At 50.8% G+C, this 14,170-nt stretch overlaps 2 protein-coding genes across 2 annotated transcripts; one reads left to right on the forward strand and one right to left on the reverse strand.

Moving 5' to 3' along the window:
* Window positions 1-4,860: 4,860 nt before the first annotated feature.
* Window positions 4,861-5,817, forward strand: LOC311199964 (olfactory receptor 14A16-like; the record flags this gene model as incomplete). The annotated part of the gene is made up of 1 exon (XM_084274117.1): window positions 4,861-5,817. One exon carries the CDS (start codon window positions 4,861-4,863, stop codon window positions 5,815-5,817), a length of 957 nt encoding a protein of 318 aa, XP_084130243.1.
* A 2,966-nt stretch (window positions 5,818-8,783) lies between these two features.
* Window positions 8,784-10,005, reverse strand: LOC311199965 (olfactory receptor 14A16-like; the record flags this gene model as incomplete). The annotated part of the gene is made up of 2 exons (XM_084274118.1): window positions 8,784-9,730; window positions 9,873-10,005. The coding sequence occupies 2 exons, from the start codon at window positions 10,003-10,005 to the stop codon at window positions 8,784-8,786; spliced, it is 1,080 nt and encodes a 359-aa protein (XP_084130244.1).
* Window positions 10,006-14,170: the final 4,165 nt, after the last annotated feature.

The raw sequence follows: 14,170 nt of genomic DNA on the forward strand, positions 1-14,170 counted from the left end.
ACAGGGAGGTCTCTTCAGCATGTGTCACCTGCTCCTCTGCTGATATTCCACAATCTTTGCCTTCTGGCCAGTCTGTGATCACTTCCAGGGTTCCTGGGTGACTGGGGTTTCCTATTCAATCCTGCTGTGGGATAAATGTGACCCACTTGCTCCACGTAGCATGAGTCACATGGTGCATATAAGGGGCCTTCCCTTTGAACATCCAGCACAGTACTGGCAGTCGGGGTGCCAGGAGGAGCTGGGCTTCAGTCCCAAACCCTTCTTAAGTGGCTCAAACCCCTTCCTGTGCTGCCAGTATTTCCTTTTCTGTTAGAGTGTCTGGATCCTCTGTAGCCCCAACTCCAAAACCACAGAGATTAACCTTGAGCCTCCCCTGGTGCTTCCTGCCAGAGACTCCAGGTAGGGTCATTCTCCCAGGCTGACCTGTAGAACACATTTTTTACATCTGGCCCAGTCTGGATGGACCCAAGGGCTACTACACAGACTATCTCCTGTTTGATCTCTTCAAAGGCTTCTCGCTGCTCAGGAACCCATTGGAAATCGTTCTCTTACCAGGTTACGCAGTAGAGAGGGCTGACAATGAGACTGTGGTTTGGGATATGCATTCTCCAGAAACCCACAGTGCCTAGGAAAGCCTGTGTCTCCTTTGTGTTGGTTGATAGAGACATAGCTGCTGTTGTATTGGTAACATCCACTGGGATCTGATGACACCCATCCTGCTATTTTAATCCTTAAAAGTGGATTTCTGGAGCAGGTCTCTTGCCCTTACTTTGATGGCAAAACCAGCTTTAGCAGAATTCAGATCATTTTCTTCCCTTTCTCAAAAAATTCCTCTGCTGTGCTGTCCCATGCCATGACATCATCAATATACTGTAGGTGATCTGGGGCTTCACCCTGCTCTAATGCAGACTGGATCAGTCCATGGCAGATGGTGGGGATGTGTTTCCAGCCCTGGGGCAGTCAATCCCAGGTGTACTGGATTCCCTTCCAAGTGAAAGCAAAGTCTGGCCTGCACTCTGCCACCAAAGGAATCAAGAATAAAGCATTTGCAATGTCGACTGTGGCATAGCACTTGGCTGCTTTTGATTCCAGTTCATACTGGAGTTCCAGCGTGACTGGCACTGCAACACTCATAGGCAGCGTGACCTCATTCAGGGAACAATACTCCAGTGTCAGCTTCCACTCTCCACTGGACTTCTGCACTGGCCAGATTGCACTGTTGAAGGGTTAGTGGTTTCTACCAATCACTCCCTGACTCTCCAGTTGATGATCAGTTTCTGAATGGGAATCAGGGAGTCTCTGTTGGGTGTGGTATTTTAGCAATTGGTACTCGTTGTTCTTCAACCTTTATCAGCCCCACAACTGCAGGGTCTTCTGACAGCCCAGGCAGAAGAGACACTTGTTCAATGTCTTCTGTCTCTGTGGCAGCTATTCCAAAAGCCCACTGGTACCCTTTTGGGTCTTTGAAGTGCACTCTCCAGAAGAAGTCTATGCCCAGGGTTCATGTATTTCTTCTTCTGGATAGAGGTGACTGACAGTCGTACTGGTTGGCTGTCTGGATCAGCTCTGGGGTTGGCCTCTGGGGTTTGAGTACCTATGGTGCTTGGAGAGACTGGAGGAGCTGCACTCTCTGAGGCACGGGTAGCTCCAGTGCCTGTTGTAAGGGTTCTTTCTGGCTCAGCTATGGTGTTGGTTTCTGAGGCCTGGGCAGCCACAGTGCCTCTGGATCTGTTTTTCTTGTCTAGGTATTTTTTAATGCCCTCCCACACCCCATGCCACCCCTGACCCTTCAGCCCAGGAAAGACCTCTTGGCAATATTCTTGGAACAGTAGTTGGTAACACGTAGGTCCAGACAGACATGCAGGACAGAGAGCAAGACACGTATGCTGGTCTGAACATCCCAGGGATAGTCAACATTCTCAACAGATGCTGTAAAAAGCCTAAAGGGAAAAGGGGAGGAGAAAGCACCCCTCACCTCATCCTCTACCATTATAACAAACCTTCAGGCCCCACATTGGGCTCCAAAAAGGGCTGTGGTGGTTCAGCTCCAACCAGTGACTGAGCAGCACATGCCGCTCACTCACTCCCACAGGAGAAACAGACAAAGCCTCCGTGGGCTGGCCTAAGGACAGTTTACTGACCAAATCACCATAAAAGGCAAATAGCCCACAGTGAATTTCACTTATACCCAGTTATAACCCAGTAACTGCACAACATGATGACCAGCCCGATGACTCGGCTGCACTCCTTGCCCTGGAGGCACCAGGAGTGCCCCTCCCCAGCAAGCCCCTTTTCTGGGGGAGTGATGTCAAGTGGTGTGGAAAACAGCCTGGGCTAACTCAGCTCACCTGTGCTGCCTGCCTGGGGAGGTTAACTCTGCCCTGGCAAGATCCAGGACAGTTGGGATGGGATTGGGATGGGATTGGGATGATGTAGTCAAGGCACCCATCGATCAGGTGGCATGTCAGTTTGCCAGGGTTGTTTGCCTGTGCAGCTGTAAAGTCACAGGCTGTAGGAGGTGATAACTGCCCTACGACCTGCCCAAATCCTTCCACAAACTCTGCCAGCCAGGGACTGGCTGCTGAGGGAGGGGGAAATGTTGGAGAGACTGGAACAATGATCATTAAACTGTTGCCCAGAGGAGCAGCCAGGAAGATGCCAAGGAAGAGGCAGAATGGCAGGAGCTGCAGCTCCCATGGGTTCTGTAAAGGCCAGGAGGAGGAACTGGCTGCTGGCGCTGCTGCTGGACATGTGGTGCCTCTAGGTATGAACGGTCCTAAATCTGACCATCTGGTGTCTTGTTATTTGGCCAAAGGAATTCCCCACCAGGCTCAAAAATGCTGCTCCCAGGCACTGCTCTTTTTCAGCATTGCTCTATTGGACCTTGAACCCACTCATGTCTCTTGGACCACCTCTGGCCCTTCAGCTGACAACAGGGGTTGGTGTCTGAGCAACTCTCTCCTGGCCTTCACCTTCAGTAATTCCCATGGGCACTGGGACCAGCAGCTCCCAGGCAGCCATGCTCCTTAACCTTTGCATGGGGTCAGAGACCCCTGCCTGTCCCTGCCTGGGCGTCCTGTCTCCTAGGGAGAGAAGGAAAGGTGATTGTCCTGCCCAGCTCTGGTTTGATCAGGAGAAAGGACTCTGCTGGACACAAGGATTTCTCCCCAGCTGAGGGAGGGAACATCAGAGATGAGATCACAGAGTGATCCCCATGAGGCCTGAGACACCAGGAGGGAGCCTAGAAGAACTGGTCTTCTCCTGCTGAGCTGGGCCAGGCTCCTGGGATGGGGGGAGCTCATGGCAACCCGGCAGCACTGCAGAGAGACAACTCTGGCCATGGGCAGCTCCTCTGCCAAGCACACAGGGCTGGGGACACTGCCTGTAGGCACCGAGGGGAGACCTGTGAGGCTGAGAGAGCTGACAGATGCTGAGAGCTCACTGGAGGAGAAATATCCTCAGCACTCTGCTTGGTATGTCTGTGGGTGCAGGGCAATGCAGGTTCTGTTCCTGGAGGGATCTCCTAAAGCTGGGACATGGGGCAGTGTGTGGCGTCTGTCAGGAGGACAGGTTCTCTCTAGGACCAGAAGGTGCTTCATGGAAAGGATGCCCTTCTGCCCCATCAGAGGGACAGGGCAGGACAGCTCTCTTCTCCTGGGCATGGTTGAGAGGTGCCCAGGGCTGTCCTTGTGAGCAGGGTCCCTGTGCCGCGGGGTCTGTGTGCTGGGGCAGGGACTCTGCTGCTGCCAGGGTCAGAACTCAGCCTGCCTGCTGCTGGGCTTTCCACAGCAATAGAGACAGCAGCTGTGGGTTGAAGGAGTGATCCTGGGAAGGGCAGCACAGGTTCCTTCTTCTGTAAGAAAATGCTGCCTGGGTCAGCTTTACTTCCAGTTCCAGCTCATTCTTGACACATTCCAAAGGGACTTTGAAAAAAAAATCAAGGAAGCATTTTCCTGCAAGGCAGTGTCTGCTTTGACTGTTCCTCTCCTGTGGGCTGTGCTGTGGTAGATGAGAACTTATTTCTCCCCAAAGAATATGCAATGAAAACTCAATTCTTATTAAGACTTTGGAGCTTTGCCTGAGCCCTGCACACACAGAGGTTCCCAGGGCAGCGCCCTGATGCCAGGAGGAGTCTGCAGAGCAGAGCTGAGCACAGGGCAGGTTGGATGAGGTCTGTGAGCACAGAGCAGGAGGTGACATGGTCACAGAGAAGCAGCTTAAGGGACAGCTCCAGGCAGCAAAGACATTGGCAAAGAGGAAGAGTGAGCTGCTCCCAGCAATGCCCAGGCAGTGGGGATTTGGTACCTCCCTGACATCACCCACCGTGCTGACACTTTCCCACAGCAACCCCCTGGTTTCTGCCACCCAGCAAAGACTCTGCACCCAGACTTCCACGTTTTCCGTCTGAGAAACCTGCGAGTACCTGTCTGTCTGTCCCTGTCCTTGCAGCCCTGGCTGGACTGTTTCTCACTGTTTCCCTTCCTGTCCTTGCTGCCTTTGTCCCACCATTACCAAAGCTCTGCTCTGCCCTCGGGTGAAACTGGAGTGACAGTGCTGAAAAGCTCATTCCCATCCACAGGGGATTTAGTCTGAGATCACACCATCCTTCTATTTACTGACTGCTGACAGGCAGGACTGAGTTCTCGAGAGCCACAGCTGACCCTCCTCCCAGCAGTGACACGCTCAAGCCAGCAGCAAATATACCTCCCTAAAGGGACTTTGCCAAAGTCCTCCTGAATACAGAGAGCCAATCTCATGATATTCTTTATGAAGTGAAAGAGGCTTTTCTCAAAGAAGAGTTCCCTAACGTCTCACTGTGCTTTTCCTCTTTGCCCAGGTCTCCACACTTGATGGCAGCAGATGTCCAACAGCAGCAGCTCCATCAGCCAGTTCCTCCTCCTGCCCTTTGCAGACACACGGGAGCTGCAGCTCCTGCACTTCTGCCTCTTCCTGGGCATCTACCTGGCTGCTCTCCTGGGCAATGGCCTCATCATCATCACCATAGCCTGTGACCACCACCTCCACACCCCCATGTACTTCTTCCTACTCAACCTCTCTATTATTGACCTTGGCTGCATCTCAACCACTGTTCCCAAATCCATGGCCAATTCCTTGTGGGACACCAGGGCCATTTCCTACACAGGATGTGTAGCTCAATTCTTTTTCTTTTCATTTTTTATCTCAACAGAGTTCTGTCTTCTCACTGTCATGTCCTACGACCGCTACGTTGCCATCTGCCACCCCCTGCACTATGGGACCCTCCTGGGCAGCAGAGCTTGTGTCCACATGGCAGCAGCTGCCTGGGCCAGTGGGTTTCTCCATGCTGTGCTGCACACAGCCAATACATTTTCACTTCCCCTATGCAAGGGCAATGTTGTTGAGCAGTTCTTCTGTGAAATCCCCCAGATCCTCAAGCTCTCCTGCTCAGATGCCTACCTCAGGGAAACTGGACTCATTGTGGTTGGTGTATGTTTAGTTTTTGGGTGTTTTGTGTTCATTGTGGTGTCCTATGTGCAGATCTTCAGGGCTGTGCTGAGGATCCCCTCGCAGCAGGGACGGCACAAAGCCTTTTCCACCTGCCTCCCTCACCTGGCCGTGGTCTCCCTGTTTATTATCACTGGCGTGTTTTCCTACCTGAAGCCCCCCTCCATCTCCTCTCTATCTTTGGACCTGGTATTGGCATTCCTTTACTGCATGTTTCCACCAGCAGTGAACCCCCTCATCTACAGCATGAGGAACCAGGAGCTCAAGGATGCCATGTGGAAACTGAATACTGGACGTTTCTATGTAGCAATAAACTGCTTGTCTTCTGAATAGCACTCACAATATAACCCCTGTTATGATCAGTTCATATTTAATAGGGTTTTTAGTTGTTGGCTTTTGGTTTCCCACTGGTTTTTTTTAAGCTACTGTGATACAGTCAATGTTCATCTCATTTCTAATTCAGTATCTCCTGCTCTTTCTTGTAATGATGAGCTGTGTTCTCTTTGCCTCACATCTGCTTCCACAGAGCCATAATTTTCCTCTTTTTTTCCCCCTTTAATTAATAAAAATTTTACAAGCACATTTTCATCAGCTGAACAACTCGAGTACTTGTCTGTAATGGCAATGCTTTCCCACTATGTGAGAATGGGATGAGGACAGTTTACTGACAAAATTCATCATGAATGTAGAACAATAGTGGCCAGTTACACCCACACCCAGTGCTAACACAGCGTACCTCGTTTACCTGACAATTATAGAGTACTGCCTGAAAGGAAAGACAAACAGACAGACAGACTGACTGACTGACTGACTGACTGACTGACTGACTCTTCTGGAGGCACCAAGCCCATACCCTTCCCCAACCAGCTTCTTTTACGTGGAAGTGGTGTCAGGTGGTATGGAAAATAGCCTAGGTGGATGTATGTACTTTACTTTGATCACAGGATTCCACCTCCACTTGCTCTTTGGTCATTCAAATGCCACTCAGCTCTCTGGTTTCTGAGTAATATGAGGCTGGGGGGTAAAGAGGGTACTGGCTGGATAAGGTTGGGCCTTGGGGGCTTATATGGTTCTGTGGGAATCCATTGGCATTTGGGGGAGGGCGTTGGATTGAATAGGGGGGTTCTGGGGGTGATATTGGAGAATTTTGGTGGAGAAGGGGTGGTCTGTGGGCATTATGGGGGATGGTGGCTGGCAGGCAGGGGTGATGAGATGTTTAGGGATGGGCTGGGGGAGGGTTTAAGGGGTTGGGGGGCACCCATGGGTGTTGGGAGGGGGCGTGGGGATATTGTAGGGGGAAACTGGGGGTGGATATGGGGGGATTTGGTGGGGAAAAGGGGAGATTTAGGGGAGTAATAGGGTGCTGTACTTTCCAGCTATATCAGCATTCACATTTCATTGAGTGTATGGGGGTGTTGGGGGACATCTAGGGGGCTGGGAGATTAAGATAGGCCTGGGGAGGGAGGGGGTACCCACGTGTGTGTGAGGGACCCTGGGAGCAACAATAGAAGTAATGGGGGGGTATGTGGGGTAAAGGTGGTTTGAGGGAGATAAGGGGGGTATTAGGGAGACACCAGGGTTCCTTTGAAAGGTTAAGTATAGGCTGTGGGGCTGGTTAAGGCATAGGGGGGCACCCATGATTGCCAAAGGGAAGCATAGGAGGGCATTAGGGTGGTGTTTTGGTGACATATGTGGGGTACACAAGGTTTTGGGGACTGTCCAGCTTCAGGACAGCTCTGAGCTGTGAGGTCTGAGCTGTGTGGGTTGGTGAGAACCTGCCCTGTGCAGCACCAGTTTGTGTATTTTGCTACAAAGTCCTATTGTTGCTATTGCTTCTCTCTCTCTGTTGTCCCAGTAACCTGTTCTTATCCCAACCTGTGAGATTGGGTGTTTTTTGGTTTCCTTTTCCATCCCTCCCCTCCGCCCCGTTACCCCCCACACCCTCTTAGGGAGAGAGCGGCTGCAGCACTCGGGCCTCGGCTGGGGAGAAACCAGGACAAAAGGTTCCAGCACAACCCCTGCACATCAAGGCTGAGACATGAGGGGTGGAGAACAGGCTGCTAGGGGAAGACTTTGGGCATTGCAGGGGATGCCGTAGCAGGCAGAGGTGTTGAACAGGGATCTGGCCCTGAGCACATTGGGCTGCACCTGGAAGAGCGTGGCCACCCAGACCATTACTGTGCATCTGGACTCAGTGCTGGTGTGGACATCTCTGGAGCAGTCAGTCCCAGAGTGGGGCTCCCTCACCTGGAGGAGTGGGGAGGAATTCTCACATAGGAAGGGAAACACTGATGAGATAGAGGGGAAAAAAATGCCTGGACGATGTCAAGCGCGTCTCTTCAAGTCATTTTCATTAAAGAACCCAGGACATCTACAACTACCTGGATTTTAGGTAGGTATTTAATGATGAACAGTTCAAAGGAATATTACAACAAGGGACATTTTAACTTCACAGGTATTTTCAGGCATGGCTCAGTTGATAGAAGAAGTGACAGCAGCTTTCTGGGATGGATATGGGTCCCTAAGGAGATCTGGACAGGCAGGAAAAGCAGTCTCTGCAGATCCAACCCTGTCTGGAGAACTTTGCTCTTTCCCAAATCCAGCAGCTCCCTCAATGTCCTCATGGGACTCCCAACACTTCTTCTGGCATCAACTCTGCTCACAGGCATGGAGAGATTTCTCTGACAACAAACAGCAGTTCAACATGATGCAGTTTAATACCCATGAAATCTCTCTCCTCAGCTGCCTGCTACAGCCAAGCAGCGTGTGAAGGGGGTCAGCTTTCAGAGGAGACTCAGAAAGGTCACTTATCAACAGACCGAACTTCTGACAGAACAGTTCATTGGAATTCTGAAAGATGGAATGTTTCCAACTCTCTGAAAATCAAAGAAGAAACCAGAGAGCTGAGCAGCATCTGAATGACTAAACAGCAAGTGGAGGTGGAAACCAGTGATCAAAGTGAAGTTCATACATCCAGCCGGTCTACTGAAAAGATGCCCTTAGGCTTGGCTGTGCCATCAGGAGAGGTGGAAACACCTGAATGACGAGGGAGCTGAAAGAGACAGACTGGTGGTGATGCAGGTACAGGGGAAGGGGAGTGTTTCTTCTGCTGCCATGTCTGAGTCAAACAAGACCAGGAGATACTGCATGAGGAATGGGATGAATCTGTTATTACATCAGAGACAAAGTAGAAGGAAAAAGCCCCACAGCACCTAAAAGTCCCTACCAAATACAGACTGGTCCTAATGTGAGTTACATGACCAGTGATATGCAGAAGAAGAAGAGCAGTTTATTGATGCTTAGAAACATCCAGTCATCAGTTTCCACACGGCATCCTTGAGCTCCTGGTTCCTCATGCTGTAGATGAGGGGGTTCACTACTGGTGGAAACACTGAGTAAAGAAATGCCAGTACCAGGTCCAGAAGTAGCGTGGAGATGGAGGGAGGCTTCAGGTATACAAACAAACTGGTGAAAATAAACAGGGAGACCACTACCAAGTGAGGGAGGCAGGTGGAAAAGGTTTTGTGCCGTCCCTGCTGAGAGGGGATCCTCAGCACAGCCCTGAAGATCTGCACATAGGACACCACAATGAACACAAAACAACCAAAAGCAAAACAAACACTGACCACAATGAGTCCAGTTTCCCTGAGGTAGGCATGTGAGCAGGAGAGCTTGAGGATCTGGGGGACTTCACAGAAGAATTGGTCAACAGCATTGCTATGGCAGACTGGCAATGAAAATGTACTGGCTGTGTGCAGCACAGAATTGAGAAACCCAGTGCCCCAGGCAGCTGCTGCCATGTGGACACAAGCTCTGCTGCCCAGGAGGGTCCCGTATTGCAGGGGGTGGCAGATGGCAACGTAGCGGTCATAGGCCATGACAGTGAGAAGACAGAACTCTGTGGAGAATAGAAATGTAAAGAAAAAGAGTTGAGCCACACATCCTGTGTAGGAAATGGCCCTGGTGTCCCACAAGGAATTGGCCATGGATTTGGGAACAGTGGTGGAGATGCAGCCAAGGTCAATAACAGAGAGGTTGAGGAGGAAGAAGTACATGGGGGTGTGGAGGTGGTGGTCACAGGCTATGGTGATGATGATGAGGCCATTGCCCAGGACAGCAGCCAGGTAGATGCCCAGGAAGAGCCAGAAGTGCAGGAGCTGCGTCTCCTGTGTGTCTGCAAAGGGCAGGAGGAGGAACTGGCTGATGGAGCTGCTGTTGGACATCTGCTGCTGCCAAGTGTGGAGACCTGTCCAAGGAGGAAAAGGCACAATGAGAAGTTAGGCAACTCTTCAAGGGAAAACCATTTCCATTTCACATTGACTCTCTGCATTCAGAATGACTTTTGTCAGGTCCCTTTTGGCAGAAAATTCAAAGCAAAGTCCCTTTACCTGGAGTAGAAAATGCATCCTTGGTGTTCTTGAAAAGTGTCTGGGAAGTTGCCAGGGATCCGCTGGAGCTGGGAGCAAACCTGTCGTACACAGCACACTTTGACAGCAGACGGACCCTACACTGTCCTTCCATGGGTCACACTTTTGACCCAGAGCTTGTTTGTGCACCAACGCGGATGGAAGCCCAACAGGCAGGCTGAGTGCTGACCCTCCTAGGAGCAGGGTCCCTACCCCAGCACACAGCCATCGTGGCAAAGTCCTGGGCACCCCTGGTTGCACACGCTGCCTCACACCTCTGCAGCCATGCCCAGGAGAAGAGAGATGTCCTGCCCTGTCCCTCTGATGGGGCAGAAGTGCATCCCTTCCAGGCAGCACTTCCTGGTCCTGTAGAGAACCTGTCCTCCTGACAGAGCCCACACACTGCCCCATGTCCCAGCTTTAGGAGATCCCTCCAGGAACAGAACCTGCATTGCCCTGCACCCACAGACATACCAGGCAGAGTGCTGTGGAGATTTTTCCTCCAGTGAGCTCTCAGCATGCATCAGCTCTCTCAGACTCACAGGTCTCCCCTCGGTGCCTCCAGGCAGTGTTCCCAGCCCTGTGTGCTTGGCAGAGGAGCTGCTCCTGGCAGAGCTGTCTCTTGTCAGGGCTGCTGGGTTGCAGTGAGCTCCCTCCATCCCAGGAGCCCAGCCCAGCTCACAGCAGAGGAGCAGGCAAATATGTCACATACTCCATTCCCCAGAGTCTCCTGTGAGGTGTCCCTGGAGCTCCAAGTAACTAACTTGGAAAGACACTAAGTCTTCATTGCCTTTCCCTTCTCCCTTGGCTGGGGAGAAATCCTTCTGTCCAGCAGAGTCCTTTCTGCTGTTCAAACCAGAGCTGGGCGGAAGAATCACCTTTCCTTGTCTCCCCATCACACAGGACCCCCTGGTAGCTACAGAAAGGGGACTCTTTCCCCCTGTGAGAGTCACTCCAGACCCCTCACCCTTGCTTTGCAGCCCTGGGGCTGGAATGGGACGCAGCTCTGACCTATGACTGCCACAAATCCATTGCAGCTGGGATTCCTCTTGCCCCAGTTTCTGTGGCACAAAAATCAAAACCTTCTGCCGTTGAGCTGCTGTTTCCAGCTCCCATGGGAATTACTGGGGGCAGAGGCAAGTTTCCAAGATCCCCTTCTCCATGAGAGTGGACTTCATCTGATGGAAAATGTGTGTCATCCCTATTCGCTTATACCCATAACTGAAGACCAGGAGTGACTCTTTGGGACCTCATGGGAGAGGCTTCTGCTCCTTATGGACACTTGGGAGTTTGTGAGACAATTCAAGATTTTAGTTTTCCTTGTTATAAATCTCTCCTCACTCCTGTCTTTTACTACTGAAAACACTTTTCCATACCCAGAGTCAGCAGATGTCCAACAGCAGCTCCATCAGCCAGTTCCTCCTCCTGCCCTTTGCAGACACACAGGAGATGCAGCTCCTGCACTTCTGGCTCTTCCTGGGCATCTACCTGGCTGCTCTCCTGGGCAAGAGTGTCATGATCATTATTGTAGTCTACGACCATTGACTCCACATGCCCATGTACTTCCTCCTCTTCAACCTCTTGTTGAAGTGGGTTGACCCAGGTGCTCACCAAAGCTGCTCTATCGCTCCCCTTCCTCTGCTGCTTAAGGAAAAGAAGATGTAATGAAAGGACAAGATAAGGACAGGGAGAGATCATGCAGAGGTCACTCTCCTGAGTTCCTCTCAATAAACCCATCTAATTCATTACCCAATCAAAGAGGGCAGAGGAATAAGAAAGAAAAAAATAATTAAGACACCCACAACCATCCCTCCCTGTTTTTCCCAGGGTCCCCTTCACTCTCCAATTCTCTCCTTCCTCTAACTGAGCAGCACAGGAGGATGGGGAATGGGCATTGGGGTCAGTTCATCACACATTGTCCCAGCCACTCCTTCCCCCTCATGGGAGGACTCCTCACAGTCTCCCCTTGCTCGAGCATTGGCTCCCACCCACAGGAGACAGTCCTGCATGAACCCCTCCAAGTTCTTCCCACATGGCTTCAGATCATCACCAACTGTTCCAGGGGGGGTCACTTGAATGGGGTGTCCTCCTTCAGCAATAGACTGCTCCAGCCTAGGTCCTCCACAGTCCTGCCAGTAAACCTGCTCCAGCACAGGCTTCCTAGGAGGTCACAGCCTCCTTCAGGTGTCTGCACCTGCCTGAGCATGGGGATGTCTACAGGCTGCATGTAGAATCACTGTTCCACATCATCCAGCATGGGCTGAGGGGGAACAGCCTCATTCACCATGGTCTTCTCCATGAGCTGCAAGGGTATCTCTACTGTGGGGCTTGGAGGACCTTCTCCCCCTACATCAGTGATCTTGTTGTCTGCAAAGTTGCTTATAGATTCTTGCTCTTTTATCTGACAGCAAAAAGCAGCAGATAATTTTTATTTCCTTATTAAATATATTATCACAGCAAATATATTTTCACTCCCCCTGTGCAAGGGCAATGCCCTTGACCAGTTCTTCTGTGAAATCCCCCAGATCCTCAAGCTCTCCTGCTCACAGGCCTCGCTCAGGGAAATTGTGGTCAGAGCTTGTTTAGCTTTTGGGTGTTTTGTGTTCATTGTGGTGTCCTATGTGCAGATCTTCAGGGCTGTGCTGAGGATCCCATCAGAGCAGAGACGGCACAAAGGCTTTTCCACCTGCCTTCCTTACATGGAGTGGACTCCTTGTTTGTCAGCACTGACTTGTTTGCCTACCTGAAGCCCCTCTCAATCTCCTCCCTATTTAGAGATTCACAGATTCACAAAATTCTTGGAGTTGGAAGGGACCTCCAGAGATCATCAAGTCCAAGCCCCCCCTTCAAAAGCAGGGTCCTCAGATGGGTGGGACAGGTCGGCATCCAGATGGGTCCTGAATATCTCCAGAGAAGGAGAATCTACAACCCTCTGACTGTCCCAGGGTTCTGTCACCTTTACTTTTAAAATTTGTTCTGCATTTTGGTGTGGAACTTCCTATGCTCCAACTTGGAGCCATTGGCCCCTGTCCAGTCTCCACAGACCACTTAACCTGGTAGAGGTATTTCTTTACATGGTGGTTCCACCAGCAGTGAACCCCCTTCACCTAAAGCATGAGGAACCAGGAGGTCAACGATGCCATGTGGAAACGGGACTGGATGTTTCTAAGCAGCAATAAACTGATCAGCTTCTTCAATGAATTGCTGGCCCTGTCGATTCAATGAAATGTAATAATGCTGAAAAGATTGATGGAGATGCAGCTTAAGAGACAATTAATATAACTTTAATATAAGAATTTTCGTGTTCTTAAGAATAGATTTGTTTTGGATTTTAGTAGATGTGGTTTTCCCCCAGCTGAGAGCTGAGCACCACACAGTCACTTGTTCTTTGAAAGGAAGTGTGTGTGGGGGAAGTGAAGTGTGGGGAGGGAGAGGGAAGGGAAAGGTAAAAAAAACAAAACCAAGGAAACAAAACCCCACAGGTTGGGATAAGGATAGTTTACTAGAATAGCAGAAAGGGAGATATAACAATGATAACAGGACTTTGTAGCAAAATATATATGAAACTGGTGATACACAATGCAGTTTGTCACTGAACCACACAACTCAGGCCCTGCAGCCCAGAGCATTCCCGGAACCCGACCATCCCCAAACTGCACGTCCTGGAGCCGCCTCCTCCTCCTCCCACCAGCTCCCCTTTTATGCTGAACATAATGTAATTGGCATGGAATACACTCTTTGGCCAGTTCGGGTCACCTGTCCTGGCTGTGTCCCCTTCCTTCTCCTTAGTAGGGAAATAGGAACAACTCAAAAGTCCTTGATTGCTTGGCAACAACCAGAAACATCAGGATGTTATCAGCACTGCTCTCCTCCCAACACCCAAACACAATATTCCATCCCCTATTAGAAAAGAAAATAACTCCATACCAGCCAAAATCAGCACTCTGACATAATTTCCCATTCAAAGGGGCTGGCTGGGGAGGGGTGGTTGTTGCATGGTGCAGCACTCTGTTATTGTTGAGTTTGTAAGGTACTCTGTGCTATCACTGGGTGTGAGTGCAATTGGGGATGTAATTGTTCCCCTTTTATGGTGCTTTTGTCAGTAAACTGTCCTTATCCCAACCCACAGAGGCTCTGTCTGTTTCTCCTCTGGGAGTGAGGGAGCAGCATGTGGTGCTCAGCCATTGTTTGGGGCTGAACCACCACAGTTTCCAAGCCACAAGCAGTGAGCTTCTCTAGGAGACGGTGATGGGAAACTGCGTCCAAGGCCTTGCTAAAGT

The sequence above is a fragment of the Gallinula chloropus genome, assembly GCF_964237585.1.
Source record: "Gallinula chloropus genome assembly, chromosome: 22".
NCBI classification, from domain to species: domain Eukaryota; kingdom Metazoa; phylum Chordata; class Aves; order Gruiformes; family Rallidae; genus Gallinula; species Gallinula chloropus.